General features: G+C 45.0%; 1 protein-coding gene across 4 annotated transcripts in view; it reads right to left on the bottom strand.

The window, feature by feature from the left end:
* Positions 1–15,610: 15,610 nt before the first annotated feature.
* Positions 15,611–23,541, bottom strand: part of SMOX (spermine oxidase) — a 36,519-nt gene continuing 28,588 nt past the window's right edge. The window contains exons 4-8 of one of the 4 annotated variants that reach the window (XM_055432162.2): positions 20,743–20,916; positions 19,821–20,175; positions 18,985–19,145; positions 16,532–16,621; positions 15,611–16,086 (exon numbers count right to left, since the gene is read on the bottom strand). In XM_055432162.2, coding sequence (XP_055288137.2) covers positions 15,949–16,086; positions 16,532–16,621; positions 18,985–19,145; positions 19,821–20,175; positions 20,743–20,916 — 918 coding nt within the window. In that variant the 3' untranslated portion in view covers positions 15,611–15,948. The other 3 variants (XM_055432131.2, XM_055432141.2, XM_055432152.2) reach the window with 3 other exon arrangements.

Raw genomic sequence — 23,541 nt, 5'->3', positions numbered from 1 at the left:
ATCGCCCAGGGCTGCTTTTGCAATTCACCTGGGACCTTTCATTCCCCCAATCTCCTCCCTCTCTGTCTCTGCCACAGTCCACACTGGTGGCCACTCCCTGTTTCCTGAAATATTCCTCTCCCTGCCTGATCCACAGCCCTGGGGTCTTCTGGTCCCCTGACCACATTCTCTCCATCTCTCTCTCTGCCTCCTGTGCAGGTGCCTCTCTATGCTCTTCAGTGTCCCCAAGGTTCTTTTCTTATCTCAACTTGCCACCCAATCTCATCCACTCCAAATCATCTTAATGACCACTGTACATAAATGACTCCCAAATGTCTGTCTCTAGCTCCAAATGTGTGTGATCACCCTCCCCTGGATGACCTCAGACACCTCAAATACAAGCCTTCCAGCCTCCTCCAAAGTCATGTCCTCTACTTCTTGCAGGCATGACAAACCCACTGATGCTGAAGCTTCAGACTCTCAGAGGCCCTGAGCCTGCCTGCCCTCTCTACTTGCCGTTATCTTCCCAAGACCTCCTTCTCAGACCCCTGGCTCAGAATTAAGCCCTGAGTGGCCCTCAGCCTCTCTGGGAGCTCACACCAAGGTCATCCAGGCTTAGAGTTCACCAATAGAATCCATATCTTCATCCACTACAAGGAAGTGGGCTCTGTGACCCCAGGCTATTCAAGACTAGGTGTGAGAGTTCATTAAATCCTGGATCGATGGAGTTGCCCCATTACCTTTTCCTGCCACACTGCTCCAGTGCCCACCTGATGGCTGGCCAACATCACTGTCTTTGTAAGACCCTCCCCACAGCCGGTTCTACCAGTCCTCAAGGAGCTAGAGCCTGCATCCTTCTCTAGCCAGAGAGCCAGCTACACCCTGGACTTCTGAAGAAAGAAGTCTCCTGCTCCACATGCCCTGCTGCCCAGACGCCTCCTGGAGCCCCACTCTGCAGGCCGCTCACCATCACCACCACCAGCACTACAAGCCAGTCCCTTAGTCCCTCTGGTTCCAGGCGCTGACAGGTCCTGGGGAAAGTTTTTGGACCTCAGTGACTTGTCAGAGCTCAACTCCTCTGTGCCCTCCTGACCCTGTTTCTATTCCCATCCTGTCATACCCCCAGGGGGTTACATGTTCACTGTCCACTTGGAAAAGAATTTCCTTTTTTTTTTCTTCTTCTTGAGGTTCCAATGAAGCACAAAACCAGATGCTTATAAAGGCTAAACCCGTCCCATAGCCTCTCAGGTCAGAATAGCTCTCTAAGGAGCCCAGTAGATCCAGGTGGTACTGGGGATGATAACTTAGGGAAGAGGGGCTGCACTCGGCTCTCCTGAAGGTCCAGGCTGTCACTTCTTACTTTCCCCATCCAACACTTTGAGGGAGCAGGGAAACAAAGAAACTGTTGAACAAGACCCTGGCCTACATTCTCAAATTGCTCTTGTCTAGAGAAAAATGAAGCAGGAATTGCAGGGTGAACTTGGAACCAAGAAGAAATATAGGAACTGGGACCACAACAGGCTGAGCTTTTAGAGCCAGGAGCTGGAAGGAAGGACACATTGGACGAGGACTTCACCCATGACATTTGTGGATATTCCTTCCAGGAGTTTGACATTCATGTGACTCCATCATACTGTTTGCATCCACCTTCTTCTGTCCTGCCAGAAACCATAGGACTCTCAGCTTCCATTCCGGAGACAAGACACAATGGCTATGGTTCACTAGCCAACCTATGGATTGACTAATTAGAGGTCAGGTCTGAACACCTGGGCAGGCAAATAGGCATGAGATAAAGCACGTAGTACCCCAGTTGCCTGGGTACCAGTGTCTGTGAGTAATTCTCTAGATGGGGGAGGGAAGCAGATAACAAAGGACCTAAGTGCCCTGGATATGTTGAAAATGCAGCTGCAAGTAATAAGGAAGCTGCTTACACACTGGCTATTGTTTTTCTCACTTCACAACTTATGAAGTAGGTAGTTTCTGGCATTGTCGGTCACATACCCGAGCTCTTTCTATCTTCGCTTCATAATTTTTGGTGTGTTGGTTTTTATCTTCCTTGTCGCTTCACCATGATCAATGGTACCATAATTCACAATCATATTCAAGGCAGAGAAAAAAGGAGAAGGGTCTGGGCTATGGCATCTGCCTCCTTTTATCAAAATAATAAAAGTTTTCCCCAAACCACCCTTCCCCAGCTTATCTCCAGAAGTGGATGTGATGACCACCCTGCAAGGGAGACTGGTAACATAAAAAACAAAACAGAGTGATAGGTCTGCAAAGTGGACCAAATTTAGCCTACCACCTGACTTTATACAGACTATGAACTAATAATGGGTTTTATATTTTTTGATGGCTGAGGGGGAAAAAGTCAAGAGATTATTTCATGACAGGTGTATTATATGAAAGTCACCTCTTGGCCCACAAAGCCTAAATTTAAAAAAAAAAAAAATTGTCAAAAAGTTTGTTGACCCTGCTTTAGGGCATCGTGGATCATTGCCTCCCACTGGAAACCACTGCTACTCTGAACAAAATCACAATTCTGGCAGCAGGAGGAAGCAATGGATATTATGCAGACAGCTCTCAATGTCTGTCACATAGGCCAGTCACCGCAATACAAGCCTTTGTCAGCTATCTAATCTGCAATAGCATAAGCTAAGAGTTCCCCTTCTCATCAGGAACCCAATCAAGGGGTTTTTGTAGGAAGCCCTCTACCTCAAGGAGAGTTTCCCAAACTGACCAAAGGTGTGGAATTTTGAAAAAGTAAAAGGGGACACAATGAAACATCTGTCTGGCTATGCCTCAAAAGGCTCAAACAGTTGTTATTTGCTCAATGAACTTGCCCTCAGCCAAGGGGCTGGTCCTTGGTATTACAGGTGTAGAAAGTGAGTCTGGTCAGTGTCCCACAGTTACCAGTCTCATATAAGCTACAAAGAAGTCCTACCTCACTAGGACATGAAGTTCATAAGTCCAAAGCCAATGTGCTCATTTTAAGTGGGAACTATAACTTAACTATCACACAAGCCAGCATTCTCATGATGATAAATGAACTTAATCTGAAAGATGCTTAGTGAGTTCAGAGGCAGAGCCAGGAAGTTAAAGGGAAAATTCACTTATTTTACACCAGGTATGGGGGCTGGTTCCCGGACAGGGCTCCATGTCCCAGTGCATTGTGCCTCTGACTCCCTCTCCCTCTCCCCTCCCATCTCATGTTTTCCCATTTCAGTCTTTTGTCTTACTCTGTTCCTTAGGAGTGAGAGGTAATAACATAAATAAAATATATAGTAAATGGTGATAAGCAAAATAAATATATATAACAGGGAAAAGGAACAGGAAATGTTGAAGCTGTGGAACATTGTACTTTCAGATTGAGTACCCAGGGAAAGTCTCAGGTAAAAGGTAATATGTGAGAAAAGGCCGAAGGTAGTAATGATGTAAACCATGCAGATTGTTGGGGAAAAGCATTCTTTGCAAATGAAACAGTAGGTGCAAAGTCTTAACTTAGGAGAAGACTTGGTGTGTTCAGATTAGCGAGCAGGGCAGGGTAGATCAGGCAGATCAGGCAAAATAGAGGAATAGAAAATGAGGGTGCCAGATTTAGTCTGTGATGAGTGCCAAAGTACACAGAGCTGTGTAAATAACACAGGACTCTGGCTTTCCCTCTGAGTGAAGTGGAGCCTTACAAGAGTTTGAGGAGAGAAGTGACAGGGTCTGACTTTGGGTGGACAGGGTTATTTTAGCTATTGTGTGGAAATCAAAAAAAAAAAAAAAAGAAAGAAAGACCAGAATGAAAGCAGGAGGCCAGTTGGAGAGTAGTGACAGCAACAATCTAAGCTGATGATGGCTTCACCACAGGAATGCAGATGAATGAGAAGAGGGAGATTCTGGATATTGTGGAGATGGCATTTCCATGGACTACATCCATGCTCAGCTTTCCTTTCCCAAGTTACCATCTATACCTGTCTGCCTTATTAGGAGCCCTTAGCATCTCAGGAAAGGCTATTGTTAAATCAAAACCACTTCCAACTTAGTGACATCCTGTCAATTCCTTAATAAAACGCTTCTCGTTAAAATACCAATAAATATTTAAAAATAGGATAGAAATTCAAGACATGTCTGAAACGTAAGGATATCAGCCAACCATTTGGCAACTGAAGTGACTTAGCAGCAGCAGCAGGAACTCTAAAGGTAAGGAAACAGAATTAAAAGGCTAGCCAGAGTTCTAACCCTTGTATCAAAAGCACCACTGGCTGAGGGTGAGGAAGGAAAAGGCTCTACCCTCTTCAACCAGAGCCCCTCACAGCCTACTCCTAACTCCAAGAAGAGCCTGCCCAGTCATGTAATCTCCAACCACTGTCCTACTGCCAAGGATTGCTTTCTGAGAAGTCAAGAATATAGTCTATGATCACCCATCATCCTGATTCCCTGCAGGAACTTTCTACCTTTAGCAAAGACTCCAGTACTGTCCAGGCTTGTGTGTCTGGGTCAGAAAGGACATTGAGAGTGGATGGAAACATTGTAATTTCTCAGGTTCTCCATTTGCTAGAAAAGGAGTCACAGCAACTCTTGAATTTTTAGAACAATGAGCTGAGAACTAGGCAGTGGTTAGATCTTTCCTCAGTCAGGTAGGACAGAACTAAAAAAGAGCTTCTGTCTCTTCCAGCTCCTTGAGCCAGAGTCAAGCCATGAAATGAATCCTCCAGGAATCTGAATCCCTTGGCCCATTCCTGCCATGCCCCTTTGCTGGAATTGTGCCACCTTTGTACCCTGGGTGACTTCCCAACGCATGGGCCATTGTTCACTCTATCACTAGTGCCAACAAATATCCCTCTTGGGTTAGATGACTCTCCCAAATAGAGATTTAGCTACTGCCATGATAATTCTGCAAAACAAGCCACCCCTAAATTTATAGGTTATAAGAGCAAGCATTTGTCTTTCTTGTTTATGTGTCTGTCTACAGGCCCTAGGTTTGATTCCAGGCTTCTATAAGCTCAGATCCATTCCCCCTTTCTCCATATTCTCCTTGAAACATCAGCTATCAGGGACCTGTTCTTATGACAAATTGCAAGTACATGAAAGGCAGAAACCCAACTGCGCAAACATGTTGGAAGCTTCAGCTCATACCACAATGTGTCTGTTCACATTCTGTTAGCCAAAACAAGTCAGATGGCTAAGCCCAAAGTCAAAAGGGAGGAAAATATACTCTATCCCCAGAGGAAGAAAAGTGATTGATATTTGCTGAATAACAATTTCAAAGAATATCAGTATCAGTATTTGCTGATAATCTTCAACCCATCACAGGGAGTTAGGTTAGGACTTCAACACATGAATTTGAGGGGACACAATTCAGCCAATAACAACCTCTTTAATGAGAGGAGATGCAAGTTCACATAGCAAAGCAAGCAGAAATAAAGAACTGGGATCACTTTTGCCATTACCAACCCCAAGTGGCAACACCAATCTAGCTTTTGCCCCAAGCTAGACCAAGCTCTGGAGACCAGTCCTGGGTGTTCATTGGAAGGACTGATGCTGTGAGGCTGAAACTCCAATACTTTGGCCACCTCATGCAAAGAGCTGACTCATTGGAAAAGACCCCGATGCTGGGAGGGATTGGGGGCAGGAGGGGAAGGGGAAGACAGAGGATGAGATGGCAGGATGGCATCAACGACTCAATGCACATGAGTTTGGGTGAACTCCGGGAGTTGGTGATGGACAGGGAGGCCTAGCGTGCTGCAATTCATGGGGTCGCAAAGAGTCAGACATGACTGAGCGATTGAACTAAACTGAGACCAAGCTCTATCAAAAGGAATCAGGGTTCTCTGAAGAAGTGGCTGTTTCAATGGCAGAGACAGGAAATATACAAGCTATGCCTAGAGCAGCTTATAGTGCCAGAAAGTCAGGAAGTGTTCAAAAAGGAAAGAAAAAAAAAAAAATCCACACATTGATGGCAGCAAGTCAGAGACATAGGAGCCAACTGAAAGGTTCCCAACAACCAAAGTTGGAATAAGTTATCAACAAAATAAAGTAATATTAGATTATAATACAAAATACAAAATAAATATGCACAAAGTCCATTCTGATATAAATAAATGACTGAACAAGTTAATAAATGAAAGGGGGAAAGGAAGAGAAGGGACAATTTTCCTGTGCAGAAGAATTCCAAATAAATTATATAGATACTCTTCTCTAAAGGAGGGGAATATAACCCCCCACTCCTTAAGTGTGTGGGGTGCAAAGTGACTTCCTCCCAAAGAGGACAGAGGGGGATGGGGGAGGATAACTTCATAGTGCAGAAACCTGACACAGTCTATCTCAGCAAAGTGATCAAGGTCATATGATGAGATGAAAATGGCACTTTAACTCTGTGGTTTTCCTCCTAAAAACCTATAATCCCAGTTTAGTCTTGAGAAAAACATCAGACAAATTCCAATAGGGGGCATCCTACAATATACCTGACTTTACTACTCAAAATGGTTAAGATCATTGAAGATAAGCAGAGTCTGAGAAAACATCACAACCAAGAAGAATCTAACAAAACATGATGGCTAAATGTAACGTGGCATCCTGGACAGAATTCTGGAACAGAAAAAGACATTAGTTTATTCAGCTTTCCTTAGTGTAACCCATGAACTTTGGTTCACTGGTTAAAACATTGGTTGGCTGGTTATGACAAATATACCATATTAATGTAAGATGTTAATAGGGAAAATGGGGGTAGAGGCTAAATACTTTTTCTATAAGTCTAAAACTGTTCTTTAAAAAGATATTAACACACAAAAAATGATAGAGTTGAAAGGATAAACAGATACACAATTATATTTAGACACTTAAACTATTCTCTCAACAATCAAAAGAACTAGACAGAAAATCAGCAACGATATAGAGGAAATCAACAACACTATCAGCCAACAGGATCTAATCAACATCTGTAGGATACCGCACCCAACAATAGCAGAAACACATCCTTTTCAAGCACCATAGATCATATTCTAAGATAGACCACATCCTGAGCCACAAAACAAACCTCCACAAAATTTTTTATCTTTTTAATTGAAGGATAATTGCTTTATAATATGTGTTGGTTTCTGCAATACATCAATATAAATCAGTCTTACGTACATATGTCCCCTCCCTGTTGAACCGTCCTCCCACCTCCCATCTCTCTATAAACCTCAACAAATTTAAAAGAATTGAAATCATACAGCTCAGCTTCACTTGGGGAATAAAATAAGTTCATAGCTCCTATTTCTTTATTTAGTAAACTTACTTACTGAAACATAATTAAATCTTCCTAGCACAGAAGCTGGCATAAAAACGTCTGATGAATGAACGAAACAATCAATGAATGATGGAATGAAGGAACAAAAAAGAAAATACCTTGTTGTTCAGTTGCTCAGTTGTGTTCAACTCTTTGCAACTCCATGGAATACAGCATACCAGGCTTCCCTGTCCTTGACTAACTCCCAGAGTTTGCTCAAATTCATGTGTACTGAGTCAGTGATGCCATCCAACCATCTTATCCTCTGTCGCCTGCTTCTCCTCCTGCCTCAATCTTTCCCAGCAGTCGGACATTTTCCAATGAATCGGCTCTTCCCATCAGGTGGCCAAAGTATTGGAGCTTCAGCATTAGTCCTTCCAATGAATATTCAAGACTGATCTCCTTTAGGATTGACTGGTCTGTCAATTGGCTGTCCAAGAGATTCTCAAGAGTCTTCTACAGTACCACAGTTCAAAAGCATCAATTTTTTGGTGCTCAGCCTTCTTTATCATCCAACTCTCACATCTGTACATGACTACTGGAAAAACCATAGCTTTGGTTTTGGACCTTTGTCTCCAAAGTGATGTCTCTCCTTTTTAATACACTAGGTTTGTCATAGCTTTTCTTCCAGGGAGCAAGGATCTTTTAATTTCATGGCTGCAGTCACCTTCTGCAGTGATTTTGGAGCCCAGGAAAATAATTCTGTCACTCTTTCCATTTTTTCCCCATCTGTTTGCCATGAAGTGATGGGACTAGATGCCATGATCTTAGCTTTTTTTTTTTAATTGAAGGATAATTGCTTTACAGAATTTTGTTGGTTTCTGCCAAACATCAACATGAATCAGCCATCGGTATACTTATGTTCCCTCCCTCTTGAACCTTCCTCCCCATCCCAACCCTTTAGGTTGTTACAGAGTCCTGGTTTGAGTTCCCTGAATCATACAGCAAATTCCCTTTGGCTATCTATTTTACATATGGTAATGTAAGTTTCCACGTTACTCTCTCCATACATCCCATCCTCTCCTCTCCTTTCCCACCCCCTCCCCACCCGCCCCCGCCGCTGTGTCCATAAGTCTGTTCTCCATGTCTGTGTCTCCACTGCTGCCTTGCAAATAATTCATTAGTACCATCTTTCTTAGATTCCATGTATATGCATTAGTGTACGAGATTTTTCTCTGACTCACTTCACTCTGTATAATAGGCTGTAAGTTCATCAACCTTATTAGAACTAACTCAAAGGTGTTCCTTTTTATGGTTGAGTGATGCTAAAGCTGAAACTGCAATACTTTGGCCACCTCGTGCGACGAGTTGACTCACTGGAAAAGAAAGACTCTGATGCTGGGAAAAGTTGGGGGCGGGAGGAGAATGGGACGACAGAGAATGAGATGGCTGGATGGCATCACCGACTCTCTGGCATGAGTTTGAGTGAACTCCGGGAGTTGGTGATGGACAGGGAGGCCTGGCGTGCTGTGCTTCATGGGGTCGCGGAGAGTCGGACACGACTGAGGACTGAACTGAACTGAATATTCCATTGTATATATGTACCACAGCTTCTTTATCCATTCTGCCAACGCACATGTAGGTTGCTTCCATGTTCTAGCTATCATAAATAGTGCTGCCACGAACATTGGGTTACATGTGTCTTTTTCAGTTTTGGTTTCCTCAGGGTATGTGCCTAGTAGTGGAATTTCTGGTTCATATGGTGGTTTTAATCTTACTTTTTTAAGGAATCTCCATAATGTCTTCCATAGTGCCTGTATCGATTTACATTCCCACCAACAGTGCAGGAGGGTTCCCTTTTCTCCATACACTCTCCAGCATTTATTGTTTATAGACTTTTTGACGATGCCCATTCTGACTGGTGTGAGGTAATATCTCATTGCAGTTTTGATTTGCATTTCTCTAATAATGAGCGATGTTGAGCATCTTTTCATTTGTTTGTTAGCCATCTGTATGTCTTCTTTGAAGAAATGTCTGTTTAGGTCTTTTCCCACTTTTGGATTGGGTTGCTTGTTTTTCTGATATAGACTTGTATGAGCTGCTTATATATTTTGGAAATTAATCTTTTGCCACTTGTTTCATTTGCTATTATTTTCTCCCATTCTTGGGGTTGTTTTTCATGATCTTAATTTTTCAGTGTTGAGTTTTTTTGGGTTTTTTTATGCTCTACCTGGTGTTCTTTTCTTATTGTTTATAAATTTTAATTGGAGGCTAATTACTTTATATTATTGTATTGGTTTCACCATACATTGACATGAATCCGTCCCGGGTGTGCATGTGTTTCCCATCCTGAACCCCCCTCCCACCTCCCTCCCCATCCCATCCTCTGGTTCATCCCAGTGCACCAGCCCCGAGCATCCTGTATCATGCATCGAACCTGGCCTAGAAATTCATTTCACATATGATAATATACATGCTTCAATGCCATTCTCCCAAATCATCCCACCCTCGCCCTCTCCCACAGAGTCCAAAAGACGGTTCTATACATCTGTGTCTCTTTTGCTGTCTCGTATACAGGGTTATTGTTACCATCTTTTTAAATTCCATATATATGCGTTAGTATACTGTATAGGTGTTTTTCTTTCTGACTTACTTCACTCTGTATAATAGGCTCCAGTTTCATCCACCTCATTAGAACTGATTCAAATGCAGTCTTTATTGCTGAGTAATACTCCATTGGGTATATGTACCACAGCTTTCTTATCCATTCATCTGCAGATGGACATCTAGGTTGCTTCCATGTCCTGGCTATTATAAACAGTGCTGCGATGAACATTGGCGTACATGTATCTCTTTCAATTCTGGTTTCCTCGGTGTGTATGCCCAGCAGGGGGATTGCTGGGTCGTATGGCAGTTCTATTTCCAGTTTTTTAAGGAATCTCCACACTGTTCTCCACAGTGGTTGTACTAGTTTGTATTCCCACCAACAGTGTAAGAGGGTTCCCTTTTCTCCACACCCTCTCCAGCATTTATTGCTTGTAGACGTTTGGATAGCATCCATTCTGACTGGCGTGAAATGGTATCTCATTGTGGTTTTGATTTGCATTTCTCTGATTATGAGTGATGTTGAGCATCTTTTCATGTGTTTGTTAGCCATCTGTATGTCTTCTTTGGAGAAATGTCTGTTTAGTTCTTTGGCCTATTTTTTGATTGGGTCGTTTAATTCCAGCATAAAGCATAGCAGGATCCTCCATGACCCACCTCCCAGAATATTGGAAATAAAAGCAAAAATAAACAAATGGGACCTAACTAAAATTAAAAGCTTCTGCACAGAAAAGGAAACTATAAGCAAGGTGAAAAGAAAGCCTTCAAAATGGGAGAAAATAATAGCAAATGAAGCAACTGACAAAGAATTAATCTCAAAAATATACAAGCAACTCCTGCAGCTCAATGCTGAGTTTTAAGCCAACTTCTTTAACTCCCCTCTTTCACTTTCATCAAGAGGCTCTTTAGTTCCTCTTCTCTTTCTGCCATTAGAATGGCATCATCTGCACATCTAAGGTTATTGATATTTCTCCTGGCAATCTTGATTCTAGCTTGTGATTCCTCCAGCCTGGCATTTCGCATGATGTTCTCTGCATAGAAGTTAAATAAGCAAGGTGACAATATAGAGCCTTGACGGACTCCTTTCCCAATTTTGAACCAGTCCATTGTTCCATGTCCAGTTCTAACTGTTGCTTCTTGACCTGCATACAGGTTTCTCAGAAGGCAGGTAAGTCGGTCTCATCCTGGAGGCCAACAAAACCTCTTTTTACAAAAGGTTAAGAATGAAAAATAAATGATGCTCTGGAATAAGTTGTAATATTACTTTATTAACTTTATTCAGTATTAACTTAAGGTATTTTCTATGATTTATTGAAAAATTCTTTTAATTCAGAAAAGCTCACAGAATCCCAGACACATATGTTCTCTATGCAGCAAGAGGGCTGCATTCTGACATGGCCAGCAGATGGCACCAGAGGATATGGTTCAGCCCATGAGGTTGTCCTTTCATAAGCCTTGGGCATCCTCCTTACCTCTCCCAGCCATGGAAAGGAAAGCCAGCCTAATCCTTCCTTCTGTGGCCTGAGGACCCCCACCAACCACTGCTAGAGTAAGGATAGTGAGGGTGCAGAGAGAGCAAGTGTAGAAAATGCTAGTGTGATGCCTGACCAGAAAAAAAGGCAAGGAAAAGTGGGAGTAAGATGAGGGCTGGGGATGGGAAAGACATGAAGAAACTGAAATTCAAGTCGGAAAGATGGAGTAGGCAAAATGGGATAGGAAATGACAGGCAAAGTCCCTGAGTTTGGGGCATGGACTACACAAATGATGAATCACACACTTCCACTGTGTCTGGGAAAGGTCTAAAAGGATGGGTATATAGGCTGGCAGTCTGTAGATCTGTCAAGGAAGTTGCCTCCAGGTGGCTTCTACTTTGTCTGTGAAGCAGGAGACCATTCTGCCTGCTGACAGTTGGTAGGGGAGGTGTCAGAGTTGAAGGGGTGCTGACAAGGGAAGCCCATGAGGACTGCTGGCCAGCACCAAGGATGGGTCTGGGGGATAACACTATCCAAATCAGTTTCTTCATTCACTTGCTCATTCATTCTGCAAATATTCATTGATAACCCACTATACCAGGCACTATTTTGGACAATGCAAGCTACAACCTGGGGGAAGGGGCAAAGGGAGTAGATAAATAAATAGACATATAAATTAAAAAAATATGACATCACGGAAAGAGAAGGACTATGAAGAAAGAGGCAAAGGGAAGGATAGGGAGTGCTGAGAGTGCTGTGAATGGGGTGCTTAGGGAAGTCTTCCTAGAGAAGTGACAGCTGGTTAGAGGTCTGAATGCAGCAAGGGAACGAGACCTGCGTTACTGGGGGCACGCATTCCAGATAAACAGCACAGACAGGGCCAACAGAAGGGGGCCATGGAAGGAAGTGGGGCCAAAGAGCAGGTCACACAGGATGCTGGAAATCTCACTTTATGCTCAGTATGATGGGAGTCACCGGAACTAGGGAAGCACATAACTGGATTCATATTGGTAGAAGGATCATACAGGCTCCTGTGTGGAGAACAGGCTAAAAGGGCCAAGCATGGAAGAAGGGACACCAGCTGGTCAGTATGAGAAAACACGCTTCGTGTGACTCTACCATTATGTTTGTCAGACCATTAGTTAGACAGGCAGTTCTCTAGAACAGAACCAATAGTCCACCTCACTCTTGCACCCTGGGATCACCCATGGGCTCATTTTGACAGGCCCAAGCAAACTCAGAGTGACTCAAACCAGAGGCACTTCACTCCTACCTTTGTGTGTAGGTAGGGTAGACATTCCAAGTGGCTCCCATGAAGAGGAATACCTGTTCCAGAGCAGCAAACGTAGAAAGAGGCAGTTCTTGCCGAGTACCCCAGGGAACCTGAAGGAATATTTCAGAGGCTTCCACAGAGGCTTCCACAGAGCCACAGACCAAACACCTTGGTCGTGGATTCACTGGTGCCCACAGCACAAGAAACCATGCAACCAGTTCTACACAGAATCCAGTGCCAGGAAAGAACTCCCCTCTCAAGTGACCTCCCACAAGTGACAAGAATTGTGTAGCAGTTTGGGCACAGGGTGTTGGCCTGAGCATGCCATACTAGACACCCCTAATAGAGTCATTTGAGTATCAATCAATGCCACAGCTATTTAAGAAACCTAGTCACAGCAAGGAACTCATCCTGTGTTTATCTAGTCTCTGGTACCTATTTCAGGTGGGCATATCCACTCATTTCTCTTGGGTGTATAGCCAGGAGTAGAAATGCTGCCAGGCACAAGGCCAGTTTTAGTAGAATCAGCCACACAGTCTCCTAGTATGGTTGCACCCAGTTCCACCCTGTTCATAATGGCCTAAGATTTTCTTTTTTTTTTTTTTTTATGGCACCAGCCTCTTCTTTTTATCACACAATAACTAGAATAACCCTTCACTGTAGCACCAAACAGTGTAGCATTGGGGCTTCCCAGGTGGCGCTAGTGGTAAAGAACCTGCCTGCCAATGCAGGAGACATGAGACGTGGGTTCAGTCCCTAAGTCGGGAAGATCTTCTGGAGAAGGAAATGGCAACCCATTCCAGTATTCCTGCCTGGAGAATTTCATGGACAGAGAGGCCTGGTGGGCTATAGTTCATAGGGTTGCAAAGAGTCAGGCACGACTGAAGCAACTTAGCATGCACGTAGCACCAAACAGACCTTGGATTAAGTCTCACACCACCTATCTGAGTGAACTTAGGTGCTTTATTTGCATTACATAACCCTCTGGAGGTTTTGTTTCCTCACTGAGATGAATCACCCTTCCTAGTCTGAGGTGGCATCCATGTTAAATTAAGAGACTCTATGTCTAGCCCTTAAGTGTGGGCAAGTCAGACTACCCTCCTGACTTGCCCACACCTGAAGCTTCCCAACTTGCAATCACCAAATAAACTTCACCCTCATGCTGCTACTGCTGCTAAGTCACTTCAGTCATGTCCGACTCTGTGTGACCCCATAGACGGAAGCCCACCAGGCTCCCCTGTCCCTGGGATTCTCCAGGCAAGAACACTGGAGTGGGTTGCCATTTCCTTCTCCAATGCATGAAAGTGAAAAGTGAAAGTGAAGTCGCTCAGTCGTGTCCGACCCTTAGCGACCCCACGGACTGCAGCCTACCAGGCTCCTCCATCCATGGGATTTTCTAGGCAAGAGTACTGGAGTGGCTTGCCATTGCCTTCACCCTCATAGAGTTCTTTAAATTCCTACACTTGTGATCTGGAAACTCTACATATTATTTTTCATCCTTCATACTTATGTGATGGGCCACTTCTGTCCATCCCAGCACAGTTAGTGGGGAAAATCCAGGACATGGGGAGGGGTCAAGACTGGATCAGTGCCTCCAAAGGTGAAGTTAATAGGAGGTGCTTCCTGCAACACAACTCTGGCCAGGAAGGAGACAGACACTCTTTGACCAAAGTAAGATCCAAATTTACATTGTCCATTTAAGTACCATTATGGTAAGACCTCCAAGACACATTATGTTAACTAAAATAAGCAAAATGCAGAACAGGATGGATACTTTGTCACTTTCACATAAAAAGAGAGAAGGGTATATATTTATGATAATATATCTAGAAATGGATACACAATATACTAATATATATAACATAATAATACTGCCATTGGGAGTGGCAGTGGTACTGGGGACAGCTGTGGGAGGAGGTTGTTCAGTGTATCCTTTTATGACTTTTGAGCATGAACTACATTGATAGATCCTCTATTCAAAAAATATTTTAATACATATACTTACAATTTTTCAAGTTACCCATGAGGTGAATATGAATCCCTAACATAAACTTCATGAGGGATGTCAGGTAGGTCAACCTTCACAAAACAAGGATGCCTCTTTGACATGTGCATGTAGGTGGGTGGGGGGGGGCAGTGTGAATGTGCATGTAGGTGGGTGTGCATGTAGGGGTGTGCAGACAGGTACAGGGAGGAGAGTAGAGGCATATCCATGTGTTGGACATCTTCACCACAGCCTAAGGTAAGGGAGTATAGGATACAGAGTCATATGAAAGGCAGTGCCCTAAGCTTCTGAAGAGCTAACCCAACCTAAATTCACACAGAGTTAAACCAGGGGGTGCACTCGGCTTTTCATCACATCCTCCACCACCCAACCCCTCAACTCTGTAGAATTCAAACTCTGTCGCTAGAAATCTGGAGTAAGAAAATGACTAAATGTTCTTTAAGGTTTTATGCATGTGTGTATAGTTGTACTTGTGTATAGGTGTAAGGGTGTGGGGTAGTGTATCTGTGTAGGAGTGATGTATGTGTGTGGGGATATATAAGGGGTGTATATGTGTGTATATGTTTTTACCCACCAAAATGGCTGTACTTTTGTACTTCCCAGAAGTCAACTGGAGCATCCCAAGGGCAGAATCAGGGCCTTCTGGCCAGATGACATTGATTAATAATTAACACATCTGAGCTTGGCAAGGAGCCACAACAGGTGTCCCCTCCCATAAAACTCACCTTCACTCCATATGGCTATGTTACCCAGTCAGGCTCTGAGAAGTCCAGCAAAAGGCCAGCAGGCAGACCCAGGCCTATCTTGAAGGAGTTGGGGTTGGGTAATGAGGGGATCTTACTCCTAAGGGGTCTCACTGGCAGGAAGGGAAACAATCACAAACAGATTGGGGTGAGAGGATGCCCCTTCTACTAAAGGCAGGCATCTTCCTTTCTGGGGGTATAACCAGACCACAGCTGGCCCCATTATCCCCTCAAAGAAGATATGACAAACACACAAAGACATACATACATACACACACATGTACACATACACACACACACACACATACACTGAGGCTAAGAAAAATGGAAGAGAGAAGCTGAGGAGCACAGGAAGGGCAAGCCTCTTTTATTATCCCAAAATGCAAAGTATTGAAGGCACTTACAATAACAAGGTTAGAGATGAGGGGAAGCATAGGGAGGTCAGAGATCAGAGCACAGAGGTAAATCAACGGACCCCACCCTGGTCACCACCCAGGAAGGAGAAAAGAAGAAGCTACAGGGCCAGGTCTGAAGCCAGTTAGATGTCTAGCTCTACAAAAGATACAAATCCATTCTACAGAGGATTCGGAAATGAGGAGTACACAGCAGCAAGGGGCAGGGCTGGCAGTCACGAGTTAGTGGTTCTTTAAGGAACACGCTCGGCAGCAATGAGGCACTCAGGTCCCCTGCTGGAAGAGGTCTCGGTACATCTCAATGAGACGGGCAGCCTCACGCTGGCCAGAGAGCAGAGCACCATGGGTGGTGGAATAGTACTTGCGATGGGTGGCCTCACCTGAGAACAGCACCTGCATAGGCTGGGCAGGGGGACAGGGAAGTGAAGATGGAGGAGCAAGAAAAGCTACCTGTCTGCCCCAGAACCCCCATCCATACTACAAGTTAGAAAGGAGTAAGTGGGCATCTGAGATGCAGGTATTGCTATTTCCATAGGATGAGGATATGCCCATCCCACTTGCCCATCTTCCCCTGCTTCTTCCCCCAACATCTGGGCCTCAGTCCTTTTTTGTTCTGAGGTTTTTGTGAGTCCTGGCTCTACAATTTCAGAAATTCACACTGCCTGTTACTAGTGAACTTGGGGAATGATTTAACCTCCCTAAGCTTTGATTTCTTCATCTCCAAAATGAGTTTATACCATCTACTTCTGAGGGTGATTGTAAGGATTAAGTGAAATAATGTATCTAAAGGACTCAGAACCTGAAAGAATATAAGAACTTGATAAAGTTAGTCAGTAATTTAACAAACCTTTATGGAGCCCCTATTAGGTTCCAGGGACTGTTCTGGGCACTTGGAAGATAAAAGGTGACCAGGCAGCTGCTTTGAGGAGCTTCCTTGCTGGTGGGGAAGCCAGACACGAAACCCAATTACTAAATGGCATCATACGTGACGTGATGGGTATTTGGGCGAGGTGCTGAGAGCCCAGAAAAGAGGCCCTCTGTCAGGGAGATCACGCAAAGCTTCCCAGAGGACAGGACCTTTGGGCTTCTTCTCAGAAGATGCTGGATAAATAAACAGGCAAAGGATGTTTCAGGAAGAAGGAAAAATGGGGGCAGAAATGCATCTCCTAGGCCTTGTCTAGGAGATGGTGAGAATTTTGGCAGAGCCAAGCTTAACATCAAGAAAGCAGGCTGTTTAGGTGGGGTCCAAGCATAGAACAAATGCTTACATTCCAAGCTTGAGTTTGGATTTTATTCCAATGTACCTCAAACTGAATGTGTAAGGTACCAGTTGGGGACCTTGTAGAATGAGGTCTGGGGTGGGCTACAAGTCTACATGTCTAATATGCTCCCACATGGTGCCAGGGCTGCTGATCCATGGACCACCCACCTCAAGTAGTGAGGTTTTAACCCACCAATAAAGAGCCTGCAGAGGTGGTTAAGCTGAAAGGGGGGCACATATTGTGGCAGAGGGCAAGCCACCTACTCCACATCCTTTCTCTTTCTCCTCAGTAACAAAAATCCTGACATTTGACTGGGTCCATGGATAGAAGCAGAGAAGGCAATGGCACCCCACTCCAGTACTCTTGCCTGGAAAATCCCATGGACAGAGGAGCCGGGTAGGCTGCAGTCCATGGGGTCGCTAAGAGTCAGACACTACTGAGCGACTTCACTTTCACTTTTCACTTTCATGCATTGGAGAAGGAAATGGCACCCCACTCCAGAGTTCTTGCCTGGAGAATCCCAGGGACGGGGGAGCCTGGTGGGCTGACGTCTATGGGGTCGCAGAGTCGGACACTACTGAAGTGACTTAGCAGCAGTAGCAGCAGCATGGACAAAACAGCCTGGCAGACTACAGTCCATGGGGTCGCAAGAGTTGGACATGACTTTAGCGACCAAACCACCACCACCATTGCCATCCAGGGGGAAAAAAAATGTATCCCAGTCTCTCTAGCAGCTGGTAGAGTCATGTGACTAAGTTCTAGCCAATCAACTTCAAGTGCACTATTGCTTAGGGACACTGACTCCTCCCAAGGGTTCCCTTCTTTCACTCATCAGCCTGTCACAGACATGAGAATGAGAGCAGCAGGCTCCACAGCCCTCTTGGATCACAAGGTGGCCTGGAAGATGGAGCCAGGTTCTACTGACACTGGGCCCCATCATCTACCTCCAGACTTCCTTTTGTGTGACCTAAGTAAACTCCTGTCTTGTTTAAACCACAGTTTGTTTGGCTTTTTGTTATATGTGCTAGTCCTAACTGATGCAGGGGACAAGAGAAGGAGGATGGCTATAGCAGTAGCCTTTTCTAAGCACAGCCAGGACAGGCCCAACACATTGTTTAACTAAAATCTTCTTCATCAATTACACCAGAGAATTATTTTAAATATAATTTTGTTGGGGTTTTAACGTTTATTGTATGGGTATGCTTGGTGGGGGGAACTCAAAATATACTTTATAGGAGCAGAAATATATATAGATAATTTCAATTTATTATTTTTCTATGTGTTTTACTATATAGTTACTATAATTTGGGGGAAGGTCAGTATTTTGTTTTATTTTCTAAAACAAATTGGAGGAAATAAGCAAAACATACTGGATCAGTGCTGCCCAACAGAACTTTCCACAGTGACAGAAATACTCCATACTGACACACTCTAACGTGGCAACCTAATGAGGCTACTAATGTGGCAACCTAATGAGGCTACTAATGTGGCGACAGGTGGCTCATTGAGGCTCATTGAGGCTCATTGAGGCCACTCTAATGAGCGACAGGTGGCTCTCAAACTTGAAATCTGGCTAATGCAACTGAGGAACAAAATGTTGTATTTATTACTTTAGATTTTAATTCAATTAAATATGGCTGATGGCTATGGCATCACCGACTCGATGGACATGAGTCTGAGTGAACTCCGGGAGTTGGTGATGGACAGGGAGGCCTGGTGTGCTGTGATTCATGGTGTCGCAGAGTCAGACACGACTGAGCGACTGAACTGAACTGAATGGCTACCATATTGGACAGCACGGAATTAAAAGGCTCAGTTTTTATAACTTCAAGAAAGCATTTAAGATATCCTAGTTTGACTCTGTTTGTTCTTCCAGATGTTAAGTGTACTTTTTCTTGTTTTCTTCATCATTACAGGAGCTACTCCACCTATCTTACCTTGGCACTCCTCCCCTGGACCAAACACACATACAAAACACCCACCCCTCAAAGACCCCTCACCCCGCAGCCCCTCACGTACCCAGCACACCCACACTCACCGCTGTCTTGGAGCTCTCCGTGTACGGCAGGGGCTTGGCCAGCTTCTCCACATCTGCCCCACTTGAGCCCACCTGTGTGTATGAATAGGATCCCCAGAAGTAGGGGTTGCTGCCCCAGGCCGAGCGCAGGATTCGCCGAGGCTTTGGGATATTGGGGTTCCCTGTTGGGAAGTGAGAAGAGCCAAGGGGAAGGAGGATAAGAAATGGCTGCACACAGAAGACACTCCTGAGCAGACAACTCCCATTGTACCTTGGGGGCTCCAGGAAGGTCAGGCATGAAGAAGGGAGGGAGGGAGGCTGGGGCTCAAGCTGTATACCCGTCAATGTCTCCTTGTAATCCCCCAGAAAAACACCTCCTCTCCTCTCCTCTCTCTTAATTTTCCTATCTGAAAAACATCCCAGACAATCATGGGACCCCTTCCAATTTCAGGGGTTCTTGTGGGGCTCTTCTGGGATAGTGCAGAAAAGATGTTCGAATAAAAATCAGACAAAACAACCACAAGTCCATCTCTTAGCAAGACAACATGAATAGGAAGTGGGCAATCTGAGGTTTTGGGGTGATATCTGAGCTTTTCACCATCAGCCTTAGAAACAGAGAAGAAACACAGAGCCTGTGATCTTTAGTGTCTCCAATTCCAAATGGAGAGAGCTTGCAATTTAGGAGGCCAAAGCCAAGACACAGTGCCCTACAGCATCTCTCCCAAGGGGTGCGCCACCTCAGTTTCACAAACTGGGGATGAGGATGCTGGTACTGGCTCAGGAGACTCAGAGGGTCTAGAGGAGGAGGACAGAGAGAGGTCTGCTGAGCCAGCGGCGGGACAAGGACAAGGACGCACCTGTGAATTGCCGCAGCATCTCTGTGCAGATCTCGGCCACTGCCTCGTCATCACACTTCTCCATGACAAGGGCCTCCTCCCCACAGATCCAGCCACTCAGCACATGGCCGTAGCGCTCAGGCGGGTAGAGGACATCAAAGCCACAGATCTTGCGGTACCAAAGCTCGGGCGGGTAGGTGAGCGTGCAGCTCTCCGCCTCATCCTCCCACACAAACCGTAGGCTGTTGCACTCAGGGCCCCAGAAGGGCTCCTCGAATTCTAGAAAGATCTTGTCAGTGGTGCCGATGCCCAGTCGGTGGATGGCAGCCACCTTCTCGGCGGGCAGGCCTGGCCGAAAGAAGCTGGCATGCTGCCTCTTGAGCACGCCCAGTGACACGGTCACGATCACATGGTCTGCCGGGATCACCTCGCAGTCCTCGCACTCCACCACCACTGGCCACTGCTCATCCTCATCCTGCCTCTCCTCCCGGGGCTCCTCTCCACCCTGACTGCCCTCCCCGGCATCATGATTATGGTCACCCTCATCCCGGGGCTCAATCTCAGGGCCCCGAGGGCGGGATGAGGCCTGGTCCCAGTGAACACAACGGACGGGTTTCCCCAGCTGGATGACGTGGGCTGGGATGCCCTCAGCCAGCAGCTCCACAACCCGCATGAAGCCCGAGGGGATGACGTGGTGGGCACCAGGAATCTCAGTCCATTCCCCAAAGGCGCTCAGGGACACCTCATCCATGCTGTGCGAGCTACTCTCACAGCTTTCCACCTGTGGGAAGAGCCAGAGGGGAGCCAGGTGACCGCCAAGGCTGGGCAGGGATAGAAGCAGGACTTTAGGGCAGTGCTGCCCTCCTCGGACCCAACTTCCCCAGGGTCAGTCTTTCTCATTCTGGCATTTGTACTCAACAGAGCTCCGAGATGGTAAAGATACCTTCAGGTACTGCTGGATCATGGCGAGTTTCAGGCGCTTGGTGGCCTCTGGGTCATCAGGGTCATCCCTGATGCGGTTGCGCACCTCCTCTCGGGTGAACACCCCCACGCTGTTCTGACTCTCAGCATTAACTGGTTTACCATGCCTGAAGAACTCCTGGGTCAAGTTATAGACCTGCAAAGAGATCCCAAGAGACTGAAAACACATTCACTCCTCCCACCTCCATCTCAGACCTAAGGGTTCTAACTCAATACTCACCATCTCCAAAGTGTTCCCGGATATGCTGAGCCCATGGCACCTCTTCCTTGGTGATTAATGTGGTACTTAGTTTTGTACTGAGGCTGCACCAACAAAATGGAGGTTTGGGGAATGGCAAACTGAACCTGGGCAGTCAGCTTCCTTGCCCCCAGACACAGGAGGTGGGATGGGCCCCAGAAACTCTCTTACTGAACCCCTGCTTAGAACAGTGAAATGTCTGGTGCCTGTACAGTGTGTGGGAAAGGAACTGCCCTTTCAAGTGCTCTTCAGAGCCAAGCATACCGCCCACTAAAGAACCCACATCTACACAGATAACCCTTTTTCAAGAACCAAGTGCACAGACTCTCCCCTGACAGTCCTGTCCAAGTATATCTGCTTCACCCTCTCCCAGGAGGGCAGCATGGAGCTGTGTCCTGGCTGGTGTTTTGCAAAGGGAAAGAGCAAAAGGGGCCCATACATTGACAGGAATGTGTCTACCCTGCAACCCAGCTTTAGGACTGCTGAGGAAGAAAGGTGGTATGGCCCAATCCCCATTACTCCCTCAAGAGAAAAGCCTCCGTGAGATAGAAACATAAACATTTCTCTGAATATAAAGAAGAAAACAAGTTAAATTACTCCTTTTTCTTCTCCCGACAGTCACAAGATGCTGGGTGTTTAGCTTTAACTGAAGTCCTCAGCAAATTCCTCACCTAATACATTGCCAAGGAGTCAGGCTTTCAACTTGCCTCCTCCCCTTTAGATTTTTCCCCTTGGCGATAAGCAACAGAGTAGCCAGCCAGTCAGCTTATGTTAACTAAAGGCTAAAATGCCCAGCTGAGGACTAACAGATTTACATGATTCTTTGTGTCAACCACTGACTAGGACCCCGAAATTGAACATGCATTTGTCATGTGGGTAGTCTCCTGTCCTGGGTCAAATGACATCTTCCTAATGTGACCCAAGGGAAATGGGATGGGTCTGTAAGAGCTAACAATATTCACCCCATTTCTCATTAAGCACTTTTCACTGGGATCTCATTTACCCTTCGTAACACTATGAAGTAGGTATAACTGTGTCTGTTTTACAGATGAGGAAAGTAAAACATCTCAATAACTAGCTCATGTATATACCATTCTACATGAATGGTAGAACTGGTACTTGAGTCAAGGCAATCTTGCTCCAGAGATTAAGCTCTATATGATAACTACTGAACAAACTCATTTATTTGTTAACAAATATAACACATTCAAATGAGTAGCCCTTCAAAGTCATCGCCTTGGGAGGGAGGCTACATATTTATTATGAAGCCACCCTCAGGCAAGGCTTCACATGCTTAGAGCACACCTCTTCAGAATGGCCTCCAGCACTGTCTAAGAGCTATATAAGGAAATCTCTCTCTTGACATCACGGTTAACACCTTTTCCCTCTGACTCAAAGCAGCACCACTTAGAATGATAATAATAATAATGTAATGTTAGTCGCTCAGTCATGTCTGACTCTTTGCGACTCCGTGGACTGTAGCCCACCAGGCTCCTCTGTCCATGGAATTCTCCAGACAAGAACATTGGAGTGAGTGGCCATTTCCTTCTCCAATGATAACCCACCTTTATCTATCCTACTTTCCATGACTCACACTCTTGGCTTTCAAAAATCAGACCCACAAGCAGAAGTTGATGATGATCTACCTTCAGGAACGTTTAAAAGAACAAGTCATGGACCCTGAATATCATTCTCAAGAGGCATCCATGCTTGAAGCACTCACAATAACATAGGAATCAGGACACGACTAATTCTCAGTACACCAAGAAGGTCTGCTTTCAAGAATACTAATTCTTACTTGCTTAATATTGAGTGAGAACACACAACACTATAGGATTGTACACAACACACTATATAAGTGCTCACACATAAGACAGTGAGTGTTCCTGCCTTCCATCGAGCAGAGACAACCCCAAAGCAAAGGTCATTTCTCCTTTCCTATGCCCAAGAGACATAAAAAATGTATAATAGGTAAGTGTTGACCAGTTTACTAACCTAAAGTGAAGGGTCATTACACTATAAATGGAAGGTATCAGAAGGCAAGATCTACAAGTTACCTTGCTTGTTTTTTGCAGTTTGCAGCAAAGTTACTAAAAATATTAACTTATTCTTAAGCCGGAATAAGACAAGGGCACATTCCCTGACTTCAGACTATACTACAAAGCTACAGTAATCAAAACAGCATGGTACTGACACAAAAACAAACACACAGATCAATGAAACAAACTAGACAGCCCAGAAATAAACCCACACACAATTACTCTATGATAAAGGAGGCAGAATATATGTGGAAAAAAGTTTCTTCAACAAGTGGTGCTGGGGAAACTGGACAGCCATATGTGAAAGACTGAAATTAGAACATTTTCTCACACCATATACAAAAACAAACTCAAATGGACTAAAGACCTAAATGTAACAATGGAAAGAATGAAACTCCTAGAAGAGAACATCAGCAGAACACTCTTTGACATAAATTGAAGCACTTTTTTTCTCCTAAGGCAGAAGAAACAAAAGCAAAAACAA

Source organism: Moschus berezovskii, chromosome 15 (assembly GCF_049115385.1).
Source record: "Moschus berezovskii isolate FMDL1 chromosome 15, NW_MosBer_1.0, whole genome shotgun sequence".
Classification (NCBI taxonomy): Eukaryota; Metazoa; Chordata; class Mammalia; order Artiodactyla; family Moschidae; genus Moschus; species Moschus berezovskii.
Note: the sequence above shows the minus strand (reverse complement) of the source record. Positions and strands in the feature narration are given on the sequence as shown.